This window comes from Paroedura picta, chromosome 5 (genome assembly GCF_049243985.1).
Source record: "Paroedura picta isolate Pp20150507F chromosome 5, Ppicta_v3.0, whole genome shotgun sequence".
Taxonomy (NCBI): Eukaryota; Metazoa; Chordata; class Lepidosauria; order Squamata; family Gekkonidae; genus Paroedura; species Paroedura picta.
In genome coordinates this window covers 62,909,582-62,927,997 of record NC_135373.1, presented here as the reverse complement: position 1 = coordinate 62,927,997, position 18,416 = coordinate 62,909,582, and the positions used below count along the sequence as shown (strand labels likewise).

Sequence of the window (18,416 nt, the reverse complement as noted above, 5' to 3'; positions counted from 1 at the left end):
GATCAAAGATGACTTGTGATCACCCACAAAGGACTTACTCAGAACAGAAAATAAACAGCCAAGTTTGAATAACTTTGGCCTTTATAAACATTTATTATTAAAAGTAAATTACATAAATTTCCAACAAGTATCTTGTTTCACACAAAACACACTCATCTACCAGTGTCATAAAGTTGCAAAAAAGCTGACAAAATTGTCCTCATGTTTCTTGTATAAATCTCTTTTGGCTATTGCTGGTGCTTGTAGAATCCATACCTGGTTCCCCTTTCTAAGCAATAAATGTGTTGCCTACATATTGAAAGACATCTAAAACCACGTTCATCTTTGTCAGTTCCTGCCACAGTGTCAGTTGCTCTCTGGGGCCTATGCATAATAGATGACATGATGTAAAGTTGGAGCTGGGAACAACACCTGATCTTTGGGATGTGCTGGTAGAATTATTCCCTTTTTTTAAAAAAAGGAGGAAGTCTCTTTGCTCCCAAATCCAACACAGGAATATCATTATTAGCATACCAAAATTTGCTATTAACGTCTCCACCATGGTTCTTTCTATCCTCTTGAAGGATGCTTGAGATCTTTGCAGATGCAACATGCTGTATTTTGTCCCTGTAAAATTAGTTTCTAAAAATTTCTAGTTTTTAAAAAGTTGTACCCTACCCCCTTTGATATCAATGCACTGAAACAATTGTGCTCTTGCTAATTCTTGAACTGTGCAATTCATGAGGCCCTGATCTACAAAAACTATTAAATTCTACATGTGAGCTACAGATTCTTGTAGGAGATGCACTGTGCTTCAAGTTATCAGTTGAAGCACAAGGACCTACATTCAGTAAAATGTTCCTCTTTTAGGGATGGATGATAATGAAGGTAAAATGTCATCTGTGAGTTAAAAGTGCCGCTGGTCGCATAAAATCAATAAAGGAAACACTTTGCACAAAGTATACATAATGTAACAGCTAAAATAAAATCTTTATTGAATGCCCAGTTAGATGTTCTGTTTGCATGTACAAGAAGTCTCTTTCAAACAAAACTTCCATTTTAACAGTCTTGAAATATTCTAATTGTAAAAAAAGGTCTACGTGTCCAAAGTGACTTAAATTTGCCAATTCCCTTTACCAGATTGTCCCACAAAAGTTATTGGTCCCAGACTGCATTCAAGGTAATTGACTGTGGTGAAGTTTATTTACCTCCAGCTACCTCTAAGATAATTTAATGGCCATATATATATATAACCCAAATCCCCCCACAGAAACGCAGTTCTAAGGGCAATTTATCACCCACTATCCAAAAAGAATCATACTGGAAACCAGCACTTCTTTAATACCATGTATACACCCTAAAAATTGTTCTTTCCAATAATTTAAGGGTCAGGGTATCAGTGTCTCTCATCTTGGAATGAAGATCATAAGTCCTCATGGGTAGCACGTGAAGATGTGTTTTCTGATGCTGCCTCTTCTGTCAAAAGTAACATAATCCAGTTAAAAAAAACACACACGTCAACACTGTTACATTATCATCATCATCTAGAATATGGGAAAGAAAGTGTAAGAGCTGCAGGATCCTGATGTGTCCTTACCTGCTAGGGGCACTGTTTTCCCTCTCATGGATCTCAGACAGAGGACAGCAGACATTGTTCATCCTCATGCTCCTGATCCTGCTTGCGCTAGACCAAGGAGCGAGAGATGTCCTCTTGCTCAAGCAAGAACCCTATTTGACAGCTATTACTGTTTCCCTGGCTCAGGACTGCTTCCCAGGTGACTCTCTCATGATGGTTCATTGAAGGGCACATCACCACTAGCAGCATTAACATGAAGATGCAACTCTTACTACTGCCTTGGTGAGGCGACATAAAGGAGGGCTCCTTGGATCTCCCAATAAGATTTCTCTTGAAGGAAAAGCTCATACATTCTCTTGGCAACACTGGAAAGTGCAGGTGGGAGAACAGAATTTTCTTTGTCTTATCAAATCATCATTTTGAGCAACAGAGAGCACCAGGGCAATTTCCCGCTCCCCGCCCCGAATTTTGAATCCAAAGCAACGGCCAAGTTGACATGCTTATAAAGATCTTTGGGAGCCCCACGGATTCATAAATCTAAGAATCTGAGGGCAGAACACAAAGGCATCAGGTACAAGGAGCAGTCAGTGGGTCAGCCTGTCAGCCTGGGACTGCAAAGATGCCTTAGTCCAGCCCAGTCTTCACAGTTCCAAGCAGCTTTTCTATAAAATTGGATTTTCTATATTTCTCTATCTCAGTGGTTTGTAAGCACACTCACCTGTTTTTATAATTGGAGCACAGACACCATCCTGTTCTTCAAAGCCCTCTGAGCAGACACATTTGAAGCCCCCAGGAGTATTAACACAATCTTCATTTTCTCTCACACACACTTTTTCAGGCAGGGCACATTCATTCACATCTAAACAAAAGATATATGATCTAATATTAGGAATCCTGTAACATTTTCAAAAAAGGAATTATCAGCTTCTTGATTAGACAGGCCCTAATGAATTATTTTTAAAAATGTTTGAACAAGAAAATCATTGAAGTTCTGCATTCTATTTAAACAAAGTAACTGGGCCAACTGATAACTTAGAGCAGAGGATCTTAGCCTCTTTTAGCCTGTGGGCACCTTTGGACTTCTGACATCAGGTGGTAGGTACAACCACAAAATGGCTGCCACAAGAGGTGGAGCCAACCACAAAACATCATAGAGTGAGATTAAGCATAACTCTAATATTAACCCTTCAACATTTCAGAAAGAAATTTTATTTAACAGGATGAATATATTTTTCAAAATATATTCTTACATATTCACAACTTATCTTCAGTCACACAGTGAAGATCCTTGTGCTGTGGTGGTAGCTGCTTTTTAAAAGAATCTGTACAGCCAATCAAATCTCCAATGGTGAATCAGAAAAGCCCCATCTAGTTCTGCTCACTTTCTAGGCACCAGAAAAGTTGTTGGCAGACGCCATGGTGCCCATAGTCATGTTGGGGAACCATGACTTAGACAAACTCCTCCCAATAAACAATTACATTATTACAAGTGTAAAATCATGCTTAACCTTTTGTCCCCCCTTGTTCCCATTGTTCCTGTTTACAACTGAGAATGTCAGTCTTTTTAGGACTTCATACAACTTAATACAAATTGGTTGCACTGTGTCACTCCCCCCTCTCCCAAAGTATGGCTACTACCCGCTTGCCACTATGTGTGCTACCGAAGGAGATATGGGGCAACCTGAAATGCCCAGTTTTCCAGCTCAAAAATCTGTTTGCCAAAAGGCTGGCCAGTTATTCTCCTCCCCATCCCACACACATTATGGGAAGAAAACCAAGAGCTACGTTTTGAAGATTTTTAGGAATGCATTTCTTCAAACTCTTACTGTTGGGTTCGTGGCTTGCAAAAAAACAAAAAACAAAAAAACCAGAAAGCATATGGAACACGCAGATTTCATAGATTAATGAATCCCCTGAATGGCATAATATTTCAAAAAGATAACAGGATGGATCCAACCATCATTCAAGGACCTTCTCTTCAACTTAATTAGCTCATCTTCCAACAGAAGAGCCACAAGGTGGAGGAAGACTCCTTAGGCTGGAGGAATTGTTTCCAAGTTTGTTGAGCCAAGTGATAGAATGCAGGTAGCATCCACATCATTGTCTTGCATGCACTGTACTAGGCAGGGGGGAAAAACTCATGTGTAGCTTTAACTGCAGGAAGTATTACATTTTCGCAAAATTGAGAGGCTTGGATTAAAGAATAATTCTTGGTTTCCTTGAGAAAAGGCTCTTCTGCTTTTTTAAAAATTGTTTTACGTTTTATTAAAATCAATGAAGTTACAGACTTCCACATAAAGTGCAAAGCAATGAGACTCCTTTGCCACACATCTAGCTCACAAGTGCATGTGATCACAGAGCAGCCAAAACATGGGTTGAGAAATGAGTATGAACTTTTATTATAAGTTTATTACAAGTGCCTGAGAATCAATGGAACCCACCCCAAATTAAATGTCAACCTCAGTATACAGAAACAAACTAACCTGTGCATTTTTCATTGTCCATTTCATAGCCAGCTATGCATCTTTTACATTTGCCAGGACCTTCTCCTGTGCACTCCAAACAACTAATGTCACAAGCTGAAACACAAAATGCAAACTCAATAACGCACCACAACTAGAACACAAGGACAGTCAGGCAAAATCCCATGAAGGTAACACAGGCTGTGAGTACCAATAAGGAAAAGACGGTCAGTAACGGCTACTCTCATGCTTGAGATGTTACAGATGTTACTAAGAACAGACAAAATAAACCCTATAGAGCTTCTATCCAGATGTCTGCAAATTAATCCTTGCCATTTCAGCCTACATTGTTCCTTTGCCAAACATACCTTAAGTGATCAAAACAACCAGCTATGTAAAACACTTCAATTTTATATGAAAAATTGCAGAACAAAAATGCCACAATCAAAGCGTCATGTTAGATTCCTCCTCTTTTCATTCATTTTCTTAACTCCATCCTTTATTGCAGCCCATTTCAATTTCTTTTGCTCTTACTGAGCTTCACGCTAGGATTAGGGTTGTGCAAAGGGGTCCTGATTCGGTTCTATTTGGGTTCGGATAAACCCGATTCAGACAGATTCAGATCCGAATCGGCCCATTGGGATCGATCCGAATCGATTCAGATCAATTTGGAGCCATCTGAATTGATTAGGAGCCAATGCACGTCAATGGAGCCATTGACTTGCATTGGAAATCCTTTGCCCATCTTTCCCAGGGGCTGGGGGGAGGGAGGTGTAAGTTGCACCCCTGAAACATCTTGGGGAGCTCAGGGAGGGTCTTCCCTGACTCCTCTGCAAGTTTCAATAAGATTGGACCAAGGGATCCAATCCTAGGGGGTCCCAAAGAGGGTAGCCCTATCCGCTCCATTGGATATAATAGAGCATTAGATTCTTTGGTTTTAACTTGATTCCCCATAGACTTCTATGGGGAATAGTTTTGGGAGCCCCTAGGATGGGACCCCCTGGTGCAATCTTCCTGAAACTTGCAGGGGTTTCATGGAAGTCCATCCCTGAGCTCCCCCGCAAGTTTAAAGAAGATTGGACCAAGAGGAGCTCCCAAAGAGGGAATGTTGGCAGACCCTCTTTGGGAGCAGAACCCCCTGTTGCAATCTTCCTGAAACTTTCAGGGGACTCAGGGAAGACCCTCCCTGAGCTCCCCAAGATGTTTCAAGAAGATTGGACCAGGGGGTCCTGTTCCAAAAGAGAGTGACACCATTCCCCATAGACTTTAATGGTGGGGAAAAATAATTTCAGCAGGTTACTTAACTAGGAAATTGGTAATTAACCTGATGAAATTATGTTTTTCCAAACATTAAAGTCTATAGGAAATGGTGTCACCCTCTGTGGGAGCCCCTAGGATGGGACCCCTTGGTCCAATCTGCCTGAAACTTCGTGGGGAGCTCCGGGAGGGTCTTCCCTGAGTCCCCTGCAAGTTTCAGGAAGATTGCACCAGGGGGTCCCATCCTAGGGGCTCCCAAAGACCATTTCCCATAGAAGTCTATGGGGAATGAAGTGAAAACCAAAGAAACTAACGCTCATTATACCCAATGGCACGGATAGGGGTACCCTCTTTGGGAGAATGGAAAACTCCGTTGTATTGCTGTTTTCCTTATGATCTTATTCTCAAACTTCTAAAAGTCTATGCTGAAAGAAACCCAGAAGTCATCTTTGTTTTATCCAATAAAAAGCTAAACGTTGTACTGTTTGGTAAGGGTTAAGCATATGTTAAAAGGAAACCTTTGCAGGAGAAGGAGCCATCGGTGTTTAGACAGTACTGGTCACTGCTACAAGGAGAGTCTTCGACAGTACATTCATCCACATCTAAAAAGAAATGCAGAAGAAAAGAAATACTCAGACTAGGCAGATGAGCAGAAAAATCCTAGCACTTGGACTGAACACCAGACCACTTTGCTTGGTAGTTCTCTGGCTGAGGAGTGGAGGTACTTGCCTGGCCTCAGCATGTTGCCAGTACATTTAGCCTAACACTGTCTTTGACTTCCTGCCCTTCCTTGCTGGCACACCAACATCTTTACGTGTAGGCAGCCTAGCATGTTCTGATGTATGTCACCTACAAAGAGCATTGGAGTTGAGTGTAGAGTGCAGGACTAGGATCCGTGAGACTCAGGTTCAAATCCCCACTCTGCCATAGAAGCTTGCTGGTTGGCTTTAGGCCAGGTACACTTGCCCAGCTTAGCGCTGGTAGTACTCTGCAAGCATGTCTAGAAAAGTACAGTACATTTCGAATTGGGTCTTGAAAATTACAGCATGGTTAGAAGTTTCCCACTGTCAAAAGTTTGAGAACCTCTGCCGTAAAAAATGGTTAGTTGATAAGCGGGTTACAAGGTGGAAGATCAAATTCACCTGTGTTTGCATATTATCAAAAACTTTATTTTGAGATTCTGAAGTGTGACACTATAGACAACTCACACAGCTGAAAGCAAAGGCCATGTTTTTCTTTCCAATGCCCTATTATAAAACTGTATTTTTAAAAGTGTACCCAGTAAGTCATCGACACAACAGATGAACACTAAGAGGGGGAAGGTAAATACTGGGGGGGGGGGGAATGCAACACATGCTTCCACACATACAGAAACTCAACAAAAGCACAGCTGAAACACTGCCCAACACTAGCTTAAGAGGTGATTCTATCTAAAGATGGAAATGCTGTTTTATTTTTTGACTGCCTAGAGGTTGAAATGCAGAGCTAAAGCCGATTAGTTCCCAGTGACATACTTGATCAAAACACTCTCCTGCAATCCCAGAATTAGAAATATATCTTTAGTTGTGTCTTCATACAGGGGCTTTCCTGGTGGTGGGAATCCCCTTTATTCTGTCAGAATTCAATTTTTAAATTCAGCTCTTGTTATGGATTCATTCTCTTCCTGGCAGCCTTACTCACCCACACAGGCATTTTCGTTTTTGGTCCAGCCTTCCTTACAATCCTGGCAATCTGTATTTCCTGCGCCTGTGCAAGTTTTACATGAATCATGACAAGCTATGAAGAGAAAGCAACATTTTATATCCTTAGAACTTAATATTACATCATACAAGATTTTACGATTTTGCATGCTTCACATTTGGTTCACCAAAATATACAACTTGTAGACATAATTTACACACACGCTAAATACTCATACTTGGATTATAAAACAAGAATGTTTTCTCTCTTGATTTTCTCACACATTAGTATTTGGGGGGGGGGTTTACCACTCACACATGCACATATCATCAGTACACCACATAAAGATCCTCAGCAGTCATCTTGTAGATCGGTGGTCCCCAACCACAGGGCTGTGGCCCGGTGCCGGGCCGTGAAGGCCCTGGCACCGGGCTGCAGCTCCCTCTCCTCGCTCCCCCCCCCCCCCGCAGTAAGAAACATCCCAGGCCGCAAGCTTGCAGTCTGGCAAGCTTCTTACTGTGGGAGGGGGGGGGGAGAGGGAAGAAGGGCCGCGCACGCGCGCATTTTATGTAATTATTTATGTATTTGTTTATTTTGCGTGGCCAAAAACGCGCATGTGTGGCACTTTCGCGCAATCGCCCTCCCTGCTGCCACCGGTCCCCAGCCTGAAAAAGGTTGGGGACCACTGTTGTAGATCACGCTTCAAGCAATTCCTTGTGTCATGCACCCAGTTCCAATCACAACACCAGTAGTTTGTGTCTGAGGGACTAGTCCAGTGTCGTTCTAAACCCAGCAAAAGGCATGTGTCCAACCAGTTCAGTCTACATTTGATGAATGCCTACATCAGATTTCAACAGAGATGCCTTTTCTTTGGGGAGGGAGGAACCATTTGTGGATTTCAGATCCTGTGTTTGTAACATCCTCAGTTAGCAAAAAGCAACTATTGAACTTAGGACACTTACATATGGAATGGAAAAAAGAGCAACTTTAAACAAGATGTCATCTTCAAATTATCTAACAAGTTCACTGACATGTCACTTAACTTCTAACACAACACCTAAAAATAATGCTTATTTTTTCCAGTGCCACATTCATTCATTCTAAGTGGCATTTAACGGCCTTTCCTATCATGTATTGTGTTTAATATTATATTGCTTTGTTATTGTTATTAATTGTGGCATTGCTCAAGGGCTGATAGATAGAAGGCAAGGCAGTTTCAGAAGTACATTATAAAACATACTAGGGGCAAAGCACATTTTATCCAAGAATACAACGGGCGTTAGAGCTTGGCAGTGGGAAGAGGAAGGGGGACGGGTGCAGTCTGTAAGGGCATGGGGTTGAATGTCTGTGTTGTGTGCGAAGTTGTGGTGGCAAATGAGGGCATGGGTGTGGAGATATGGGTGTCAATAACCTGTGGTTTGCAATGTTCGTTGAGTGTGGGAGAGGACTGACCTTTGGGAATTGTGGCATAGTGGTTACAGATGAGCTTTCCAGAGCCATGTCTTCAGATATGTGAAGGGAAAATCAGACTGAAGATTCTTCTTAGGGGGAGATTACTTGGCAACCAATTCCTCCCAGTTCTGCGTCATTTCCCTTCTTTTGTGAATTAGGCCACAGACACCAAAATGTCCCCCTGCCCTAATACACATGGGGTAGTCACAGTAAACATGTGTCCACCCTGTTCCTTCTGTCTCCATTTTTTCACTGTTGATAAAATGTTGTGTGCACACATGCTTCTTTCATGGTTGCTCCTTAGAAGAACTGGATTTTAGTATCCTGTTGTTTACTACCCAAAGGAGTCTCAAAGCGGTTTACAAACACCTTTTCCTTTCGTCTCCCCACAATAGACAACCTGTGAGGGATGTGGGGCAGTGACAAGTCTGAGAGAACTGGGAATGGACTGCAGTGACCCAAGCAGGCCTCAGGTGTATCAAAGCATTTTCCAATTGTCTTCCCTTCCTTTCCCCGTAGCAGACTCCCCATGAGGGAGGTGGGGTAGAGAACCTCACATGGAAGCTGGCAACCCTATGAGGATGTCTCTCTGTGCACAGCAGTCTTGACCTTAGTAAGGTTTTTTATACTGGTTTTTTATTTGCCAGGCCAAGGTTGAAAAAGTCACTTCAATTCCCATGTCTCTCCAGCCATTTACTTGTTCACTATTTACAGTCTCAGGCTGTAAATATTTATTTAGATCTTCCTGCACTTTCCAGACTCACAGGACTGATGCTGGTCTGTCTTTCTGTACCCCAGAATGCAAACAGTTGCTGGTATGGGCTGGCCATAGCCCATAGCCCAGGAGGGACACACCTGCACCATTCACTCCCAAAAATGGCTCCTTTGAAGGCTGGACTCTGAGGCATTGTACGATTTTTAAGTCCCACCTCCAAACCTCCAGGAATATTTCCAACCCAGGGGTAGCCAACCTCCAAATGGGGCCTGGAGAGCTCCTGGAATTACAGCTCATCTGCAGAGTATAAATATCAGCTCCCCAGGCAGAAAGGGCCACTTTGGAGAGGGTTGTGGTAGAGAAGAAACATTTAAGGCCTCCCACATGGGTTGTTGTTGAACTGAAAGACTTGAGGCCTACTGCACAGTGTTGTTGTGCAGATGAAACAGGAGACAAAAGAACTTCTTCAACAGCATTCAGTTTTGTCTGCAGAATAACTCTGCACAGTGGTCTCAAATTTGCAGAGGGTTACAAAGAAGAAATAAACATGGCTTGGCTGTGTCTAACCCCCAGCCACAGCAGTATTTTAAGTGAAAAGGGGCTTTTCTGTGGCCTGTCAGCCAACTGTTTGGCAGAAGGGGAAAGTTCCCCCCCTCAAAAGTTAGGCCCACACCCATACCCTCAAACTTCCCTGTGTTGCTGTTGGAAATACCTCCCTCCCCTCAGTCAGGGGCTGCTAAAGGCTCCTTCCCAGCAGGCCTGAAGGGAGGGGGAGGGATGGAGAACACTCACCAGCCTCCTGATAGCTCTGTCATGGTTCTGAGGGAAGGTTACAGTTGGACATGACAGGACAGCCTTGGGGTGAAAAGGGCTGGCGCAGCCTGTCCAAGCCTCTATTCTCATTGCCCTTGGCAGCCCTACTGACCTCCTCTTCCTGCAGTGGTCAGGGGCAGACTGCCAGGCATGTCTCCAGATTGCCCCGGCTGGGTAGGCAGGCCCTGTCAGAAATTTGCCCTCGTGCCTCCCGACTGGCTAGAACTCTGGTGAGGGCCCGCCCACTCACCGTCCACTTAGGCCTTAGCCTTTTATGTTTATACAGCAACAGCTGTATAAAGATACTCAATACTTCCACTAATAAAAATCCGCATAAAAATTAAGAGCTCCACTACATTTTAGCATTTGAAGAACAGCAATTAATTGGCTATTATTCCAGAGAAAGTCTCAGGCTGGAAAGCAATGGAAGCAATGAGTTGGAGGCAATGAATCCCTTCTGCTAGCAGAGATGCTTCTCTTAAATTGGAGGAAAGAGCACTGGTCAGTGGAAGAGATCCGATCCATAAAGTGTTATTTTAAACTGAATATGGGTTGGTTGATATAAACTCATTTTAGAAGTCAAGCAAAATCCTGATCAAAATAATTAGTCAAGTTCAATTAGCCTTTTACAATAAAACTTGAAGGTATTCTATAAAATGCACAATTGAAACAGCAAGAAACAGAGACCATATAAAAGTCTTATTAGGTTACTGATTCTCTAAAAATTGCTAAATTTGGGCTATAACCAATATCAACCAAACACATAAATTGGTGGTTTTGCATTGTGCGTCAGTTATCCCCATTAGTTTCAATGGAACAAAACAAATTTAACCACTTACCTACCTAGTTCTGAATGTTAACCAAAATAGAATTTTTTCAATATTTAGAACCAGACAGTTACAAAAGTATAACCGATGTATCCAAAGTGCATGTGTGTACGTACCTGTACAAATGGAATGTGTGTCATTTCTGTGAGAGCTGTAGAAGCCATCGGAGCATTCTAAACAAAATTCTCCCTTGTATTCCTTGTTACAGCTGCATGACCCATCACCATCTCGAGTGCCATCTCCATCGCAACGGCCGTTTCCGTGGCAAGGCCTTTCTGACCCACCAAGGCATGCTTCAATGACAGAGAGCAGGGTTTTAGGAGCACAGGACCAAGTACAAATCTTTCAAAGACTTCTGCTTACTGTCATTAAGCTTGCTGGCAAGTTTAACTTCACTTTCAGCCAACTACAATAGGACGTCACTCGCTCAAGCCTATTGTGTCCTCGACCCCTGCTGATATCAAAACTCCCCACAAGCCAATACTCCCCCGCTACTAATCTTTTAGGCAATTATGAGAGCTCATTTGCCCTGCTCCAGTAATCACTAGAACCCCCTGCTCATCACTGACACCCCTCCTGATAATCACATTTCTCTGAAGAATCTTGTGGTACTCGAACGTAATACATTTAGTAGTCTTCAAGGTGCCACAAGATTCTTCTGCCGTTTTTGCTGCTTCTAGCTCCACAAGTCTCTGGAATATTAATATGACTTAAGGGATGTTCAGCAAGTAAAATGTTCCCAGGAATGCTTAGTTTGCAGAGGACAGTGCTGGGGCTGCTGGTTTTATACTTCTGGCAGCTGCTCCAGCTCTACCAGTCTTCTCTCCCCATCACATTCTCATCTAAGATTTAATCTTCAATATAAACTCAGCACTGAAGAAACAAAACTACAGTATCATGGCATAATGCATGTCAATACTTTATTACTATCATTCCTTCATTACCAAGACAATCAGGGCCATAGGTCCCAGCTGGGCAGCAAACTTCAATCTTCTCTATACAAAGCCACTTAAACAAGTCAGTGTTTTTGTTTCTCCTGTAAAGACAATGAGATGATTTTAAATAAGCTTTACGATGACTGGATTTCTAGTTTTATATATCTATAACAGTAACCTTGCTTTAAAAAAAATAGGACAAATAGTACAATAGATTAAGGCTAAAAATGCTTATCTCTGCCCATGACAGATCAGCCTCACTCCTTATAAAAGTGTGCAATTAATCTGAACAAACCTGCACATTTATAGGCTTATGACTCTTCTGCTACAAATTTCTTGATCTCACACCATTCTTCAAAACAAAAGTCATGGTCTCTATTGTAGAGAGAAGACAGAATGTGATGTTCCTGATTCCTCCCTTTGGGTAACCATCAGAGCTGTTACCCTATCCCAAAGGTTCACCACCTTTTTGAATTCATGGTCACTTCTCAAATGGTAGCAATCACAAAGCTCCTTTGGGGAATGCAATTTTTGCTTCTGAAATTCAGTTTTAGACATAATCATTGATTCCTCAAAACAGCATAACAGTTGTGCATGTGTTATTTTGCAAATTCAGCCTTCACAGGATTTGTTTTCTTTTATGCACAAGGGGTGTGTGTGTGTGATGTCCTCCAGCCGGAGGACAGGAACATTTGGGAGAGACATTGCTTGCCTCTGAATGTCTGCAGAATAAAATGTCTGCATAACCTGGAACTGGTTCAAATCAGACTTCGCATGCCAGAAAAAAAGAGAAGTGAAATTGCTGGATTTCAGGAAGAAAATGGATAAGGAGGTGCACAAAGTGGAAATGTGAGATAGTGGAGATGGGAAGTGACACAGGTGCTGGGCAGACCATGGGCCTAGAAAATTCAACGCCAAAGAACCTGTCTAAGCATTCCATCTCATTCTCATTATGCCTTTTGTCTGGATTACATCTAACTTTGGGGCACATCTTGATTTTGGGTGGATCACGAGACTCCATTTGATACAGCCCAAAATCCCATTTGCCTTTTTAGCCATCGAGTCACATTGCTGACTCATGTTCAATGTGTAGTCTAAGACTCCCAGGTCCTTTTCGCACATACTACTGCCAAGACAAGTCTCCCCCATCCTATATTGGTGCAGATGGGTTTTTCCTATCTAAATGCAGAACTTTACATTTGTCTCTATTGAATTTCATTTTGTTCAGTTTAGACCAGTTCTCAAGCCTATCAAGATCATCCTGTATTCTGATTCTGTCTTCTATCGTGTTTGCTAACCCTCCCAGTTTAGTATCATCTGCAAATTTAATAAGTATTGCCTCTATTATGATTATTATTATTTATTAGAAGAAGAAGAAGTCTATTTATTAGGCTTGTTACTTGCCTCTCCCTGGAGGCTTGAGGCGAGTTACAGCATAAAACCAGAGACCAGTAGTTACTTTACTTCTGGTATTCTCTTATAAATTTACACTGTTATATAATCATCACAAGATACCATCCTTTCAAGAATGTACACTCATTAGCACATGTGTAAATTATTCTAGTGCCTTTTGAACAAAAGAGATAAGATATGAAAAGAAATAGATGTTCTAGACAAAGATGGGTTAATCTTGTGTTTTACTCAAACAGGTAATAAGCAAAACATTCTCCAAGCAGTAGTTCACTTTGGCCATCTCCCTACAGATTGTGAGATATATGGCAACTGGCAAATATAATCTTCATTCATGGATGCTCTTTGAAATGCATGACCTCAGGTTAGTTCTGTTACAACAAGCTTCTTATCAGCTTTATTGGATAGAAATAGACAATATGCTAAGAATGACTTACCAGTAAGCTTGATACCATTTAGGACACCATACTTATTTTTTCACCAACATAAGGTTACAGTTTCAGATGTAGTATTGTACAGGAATATACTACCCACTGCACTTCTGGCCTGCTACTTAGCAGGTACTCACACCACTTGGGGATTTACAGACATTTTAAACTATTACTAAAAGGTATCATAAACCGCAGACTAAGCAGTTTTATTTTACTTTGTTACATGGTTAAGGACTAAATACAAAAATAATGCAATCTAGAATGAAAAAAAGTTGCAGATTTTGATTACATTATGCCTTGTAGACATTTTTCTGAGTTCTTGGGTAATAATCCCAGAATATTAGAACTAATCATCCCCAGTAACGCAGAATTGAACTACAAACCTCCCCCTAAAAAGAGAGAGCCCCTCCCACACACATATTTAAACACTACTGTTCAATGATGAAAGATGTTCCCATGCTTCTTTAACATATTTTGGGGTTAGTTATGTAAAATGTTTCGCTGCCTTTCTATTTTACAGAACTCAAGGCGGTTCCAAACTCATAGTCCTTTCTTTGAATGAAACAAAGACTGCCACAGGCAAGTTGGCCTAAATTCCTCCTGTTCCACAAAGTATTGAAACTGAGGATATTCAATAAATTTATCAACTACTGTCATGTAGTCAACTTCTGCAGATTTCAGTACTTCTATGTACAGTACACTTGGAAGAAACTCCATTTAATAATTAATATCATTGTATTGGGTACAACTATTAGACACGAATATGCAATTTTTAAAGGATTCCTGAGTTATTACTGTCACATAAAACACAATTTGGGATATGAAGGAACCGAAATGTACGATGCCAGCATTTAAGTTGGATCCTCCCTATCTTTTTAACCTCACATCTATCAAGCCATAAAGCTCAAAATGTCAAGTTTGATTCTAACATGATTTACACATTTGCATCAAAAAAGTTTGCATAGCTATTAATGCTTGAGGCTTTTAAAAATGGCATTGAACAAAACTAAAGCTTTATAGAGGTAACTGAAGACAAAAGCTGGCTTGGAGATTTCTAGAGCTAAGTGAGGATATACAAGGAAGAACAACTTGCCCTTCTGATCCCAGGTGGAGCTGTCAGGGCTGGCAGTTAGATAAACTTCTTATTTCTGTAGTGGCAAATGAAGCAGGTCTGATCTGGAATTAATAAGAACCTTATCACAGATTCCTACCAAGCAACACTGACAAAGTTCATCAAGCACACTGCAGGAGCATTAACCCAGACTTCTGAATTCAGCTGAAGGCTGCTGACATAAGAATACTTTGGGCTCACACACAGAAGTCAAGCTTCTCACTGGTTCCTTCTGTAAGATGCTATAGGGTTGCTACTCTAACAACTACCTGCACTAGTCGTGTGAAAAAACAGAGGCTAGCCTGCTGATTCTGAGGGCAAAACACAACAGGCCATTTTGCTTCATGCTCTTTTTCAAACCCAAGACTGGGGAATTTGCCAAGAACTATAGATTTAACTGGGTACTCCACTAACTGTGTTTTACAATGCCCCAGTTGTGCTGTTTGAGTTATAACTACCTCCATTCTAAACATGCTACATTACAGGAGTCAGGAGTCTTCTACAGGAGAAGACAGGAGTCAGAATCATCAAGCCCATTTCATATTTATACAGAATTTTCAAAATACCCCAAAATACACAGCTGCTCTGTAAAAGAAACCTTTGGCAATCTTGTGTCTCATCTAGCACCCTCAGACATACTAGATCATTTCATCTAGGGAGTCTATTAACCTGGCATAGCACTGCTAGTTTACCTAGACCTTAAAGCCTATGAGTAATGGACTGTCCTCTTACTTCCAGTAACAAAATGTTGTGCCAACGCCTTCCTGCTTACCATTTGAACCACCAAGCTTCAATGTGTTCTTCATGCTCTTCCACCAGGTTGTTGCATTCAAAGTTGCTACTGTCACACAGGTTCTCTATTATCTCTACAAGTCGGATTTCACTAAACAATGAAAAAAGGGAACAATACTGATGATAACACATATGCAATATTCAGGTTGCAGTTCAGGTTCTATCATGTTACATTAAAACTGTATTTGCAAATCCACAAGCCTCACCAAGAAGTTGAAAGCATAAGGGACTGATACTACAGTAAGCAGCAAACAGAAAGTTTGATGTATTTAAAGCTTTGAGTGTCTGATGGAGATGGAGAGAGACCTCAGTTCGGGGGGGGGGGGGCTTCCTAGTTAATATTTCAAATTCATGGCCAAGAGTTGGTGTATTACATAGCCAAATTGGTGTATTCAAGACAAAATAACATGCTGGTGCAGACAACCAATAAAGTGACTTTCACAAGTTGACGGTAGGCAGTGCACACCTTATAATCCAAAACAGCAGCATTTTGCATGGAGGACGGGCAGTCAACTGATAGGCCAACATGTGCACAGGTGGGAGGAAGGGGTTACATACAAAGGCACCTTTAGGGAAGACATTTCTATTGAACTGAATATTTGATTATGCTCAACTGCCACTATTTGAGATAAGAATTCATACTGAAGCAAGAGTTGGAAGGGTGCCTGGTAGCTCTTAAGCAACAAGAAGCTTTTGTCCTTGCAAGTAACAAACAGTAGTTTGAGAACCACAAACACCTCTAGGACAGAAGAGATCTAAAATGTACCATTCTTTCTCTTGTTTTCCATAGCACTACACCCACCTCCCCTCCCCTCCCCTCTTCAATCTACTCCTACTTCTTAGCCCAGATTCCCATGTAGAGTGGATTGGCCAAAACTAGCAGCACAGAACTATGGAGATTCCTGTCCTCACTTGGATGGCCCAGGCTAGGCAGGGTCAGTACTTAGTACAGGGTCAGTACTTAGGCAGCAGAAAACTACCTGTGAGCCTCTCTTGCCTTAAAAACCACACAAGCTGCTCTAAGTCAGCCATTAGTTGATGACACTATATTTCCATGGAAATTTGTTGCAGGGTTCTGCCTCTGGATTTTGAAATAAGAACAAAGACCAGGGTAGAAACACTATAGAACTCAAAACAGTCTCACAAAGTTTGATGACTGTCAGGGACAGGCAGACAGAAGGGACAAAACTGGACAGCAGAAGGACTTCTGTGAGGAGAATGGTTTGCAGTACTTTCCATTCAAGACAGAAATCTGTTCAAATGCCACTTATCCCACGGGCCTACATACTCTCCACTTCTTTTTTTCATCCAGTTTCCAATTCTCTCCCCTCTTCTGTCATCAGGGCATGTTGTGACTTCTGAACCAGGATTTCCTACCACACATGGCTATAAACATACTTCAAGTCACTTGAAGGCAAGTCCAAATGACATTTAAGTACAGATTGCCATATCTGGAGATGCCAGTAAACTACCAGTAACATAAACCAAGAAAAGAAGGTGGAAATACACATGCAAGAAAGTACATGTGAATTGTGACATCTGAAGTGATTGACAGATGTTTTCAACCTGCAACCCAGAACATGATTTTTAGTCCATTTCTTTCTCCAACAGAATTGCATGACACTATGCAACAGCCTAGTGACAAGATCTTCAAGTTTGGTTTCAAACATCAATCATGTACTACAGAAAATCACGTGCTACAGCTTCTACTGGCTACAAAGCTTGATAGTTCGTTACTGATACAGTTTAAAAGATTTTTTCAGTAGATTAAAATACTCCCTACTTACATATACTGCTTCATGTAGTCCAAGGCATATAATAAATTGCAGCCAAGAATTTTCCCTTGTTGAAAGAAAATGCACCCACACTGTACCTGGTCTCATATTTAGATAGCGTTTTTTCTTCCCAGGCTGTATTACCACCTCCAAAGTTCTTTTTGGCTGTATCTGTTAGACCCTGCAGAACAAAAGTCCATACTTTTAAAATGCCAGCATTTCCCCAAAATAGGCAGCTATCATTACTGCACCATCAAAAGGACACGAAAAACAATATAATAATAGCGACATCTGGCCTTCATATCCAAAATCCACAGACTGGGTCCACACAGCTGCCAAATAGACATTCCTGCAAACATGGTTTGCAGAAAAATCTGGCTTTAAAAAAAACAAAAAGAGGGAGAAAGAGAGAACATTGTGGAGTTTAAATTTCCCCCATTTGAGTTGAACGACATTTTGGCATTGAACATCACAAAAATAATTTCACATTAAAAGTTTTTTTTAAGAATATAGGTCATGTTCATACACTCACAGCTTACCTTTGTAAGCTCTTCCAAAGCTTACAATATTTATTAAAAAGGAAGGCAACCCGCTGTTTAAAAAGGTTATAGACAGAGACCGAAGAAGTCACGGCTCACAACCACACACGAAAAAGAAGCCTAGCCCCCGGAACGCACACGTCCTCTCGCTCCAGACCCTGCGGTCAGTTTCCAACTCGGCTTTTTCGCGGAGGGAGGTTCGAGCCCGCTGCTCGCGGATGACATCCCGTGTGCCCAGAACGGGCGCGCTTACCTGCTCGAAGCGGTCCGCTATCCCACGGCAGGTGCTACAGGCCTGCCGAAGGCGTCGCTGAGAAGCGGCCAGCCCTGGCGGCAGGGCGAGGAGGACGACGAGGACGAGGGGCGAAAAAGCGGCCGTCAGGCGCCACGTCCGCCCAGCCCTGTTACGGCCCAAGCCGGGCACCCGCCTCATAGCTCCGACTGCCGCCCAGGGCCCCGTTCCCCCGTCAGTCGGCTCCATCGCCGGCCCACCCCAGCCAAGACATGCTTCGACGAAGGGCCGGCACGAGCGCCGGGCTCCGCGCTGAGACCATTCCGAGTTCTGCTCTAGCTCCGCCCCCGCTCGCCCGCTTTAACCAATCGCGAAGCACCTCGCTGCTCCGACTGCCGGCACGTGGCCCAATCGGACCGTGCCACGCTCC

At 42.2% G+C, this 18,416-nt stretch overlaps 1 protein-coding gene across 2 annotated transcripts; it reads right to left on the bottom strand.

The window, feature by feature from the left end:
* Positions 1-945: 945 nt before the first annotated feature.
* On the bottom strand, positions 946-18,332 carry CRELD2 (CRELD disulfide isomerase 2). Of its 2 annotated transcripts, XM_077338276.1 has the most exons (10): positions 18,008-18,332; positions 17,314-17,396; positions 15,421-15,531; positions 11,706-11,797; positions 10,878-11,054; positions 6,955-7,050; positions 5,793-5,876; positions 4,039-4,134; positions 2,274-2,414; positions 946-1,455 (listed from the first exon to the last, which is right to left on the bottom strand). In XM_077338276.1, the coding sequence occupies exons 1-10, from the start codon at positions 18,233-18,235 to the stop codon at positions 1,403-1,405; spliced, it is 1,161 nt and encodes a 386-aa protein (XP_077194391.1). In that variant the 5' UTR covers positions 18,236-18,332; the 3' UTR covers positions 946-1,402. The 2 variants fall into 2 exon arrangements, with proteins under 2 accessions (XP_077194391.1, XP_077194392.1); XM_077338277.1 differs by lacking the exons at positions 4,039-4,134; positions 5,793-5,876.
* Positions 18,333-18,416: the final 84 nt, after the last annotated feature.

Excerpts from the sequence above, each read along its gene's own strand:
- CRELD2 (XM_077338276.1), bottom strand. The coding sequence starts at position 18,235 with ATGGAGCCGACTGACGGGGGAACGGGGCCCTGGGCGGCAGTCGGAGCT. Across the intron at positions 5,877-6,954 it reads AAACGAAAATGCCTGTGTGG|ATGTGGATGAATGTACTGTC; the intron begins GTGAGTAAGGCT and ends ATTTCTTTTTAG. Across the intron at positions 1,456-2,273 it reads TGCTCCAATTATAAAAACAG|AAGAGGCAGCATCAGAAAAC; the intron begins GTGAGTGTGCTT and ends TACTTTTGACAG.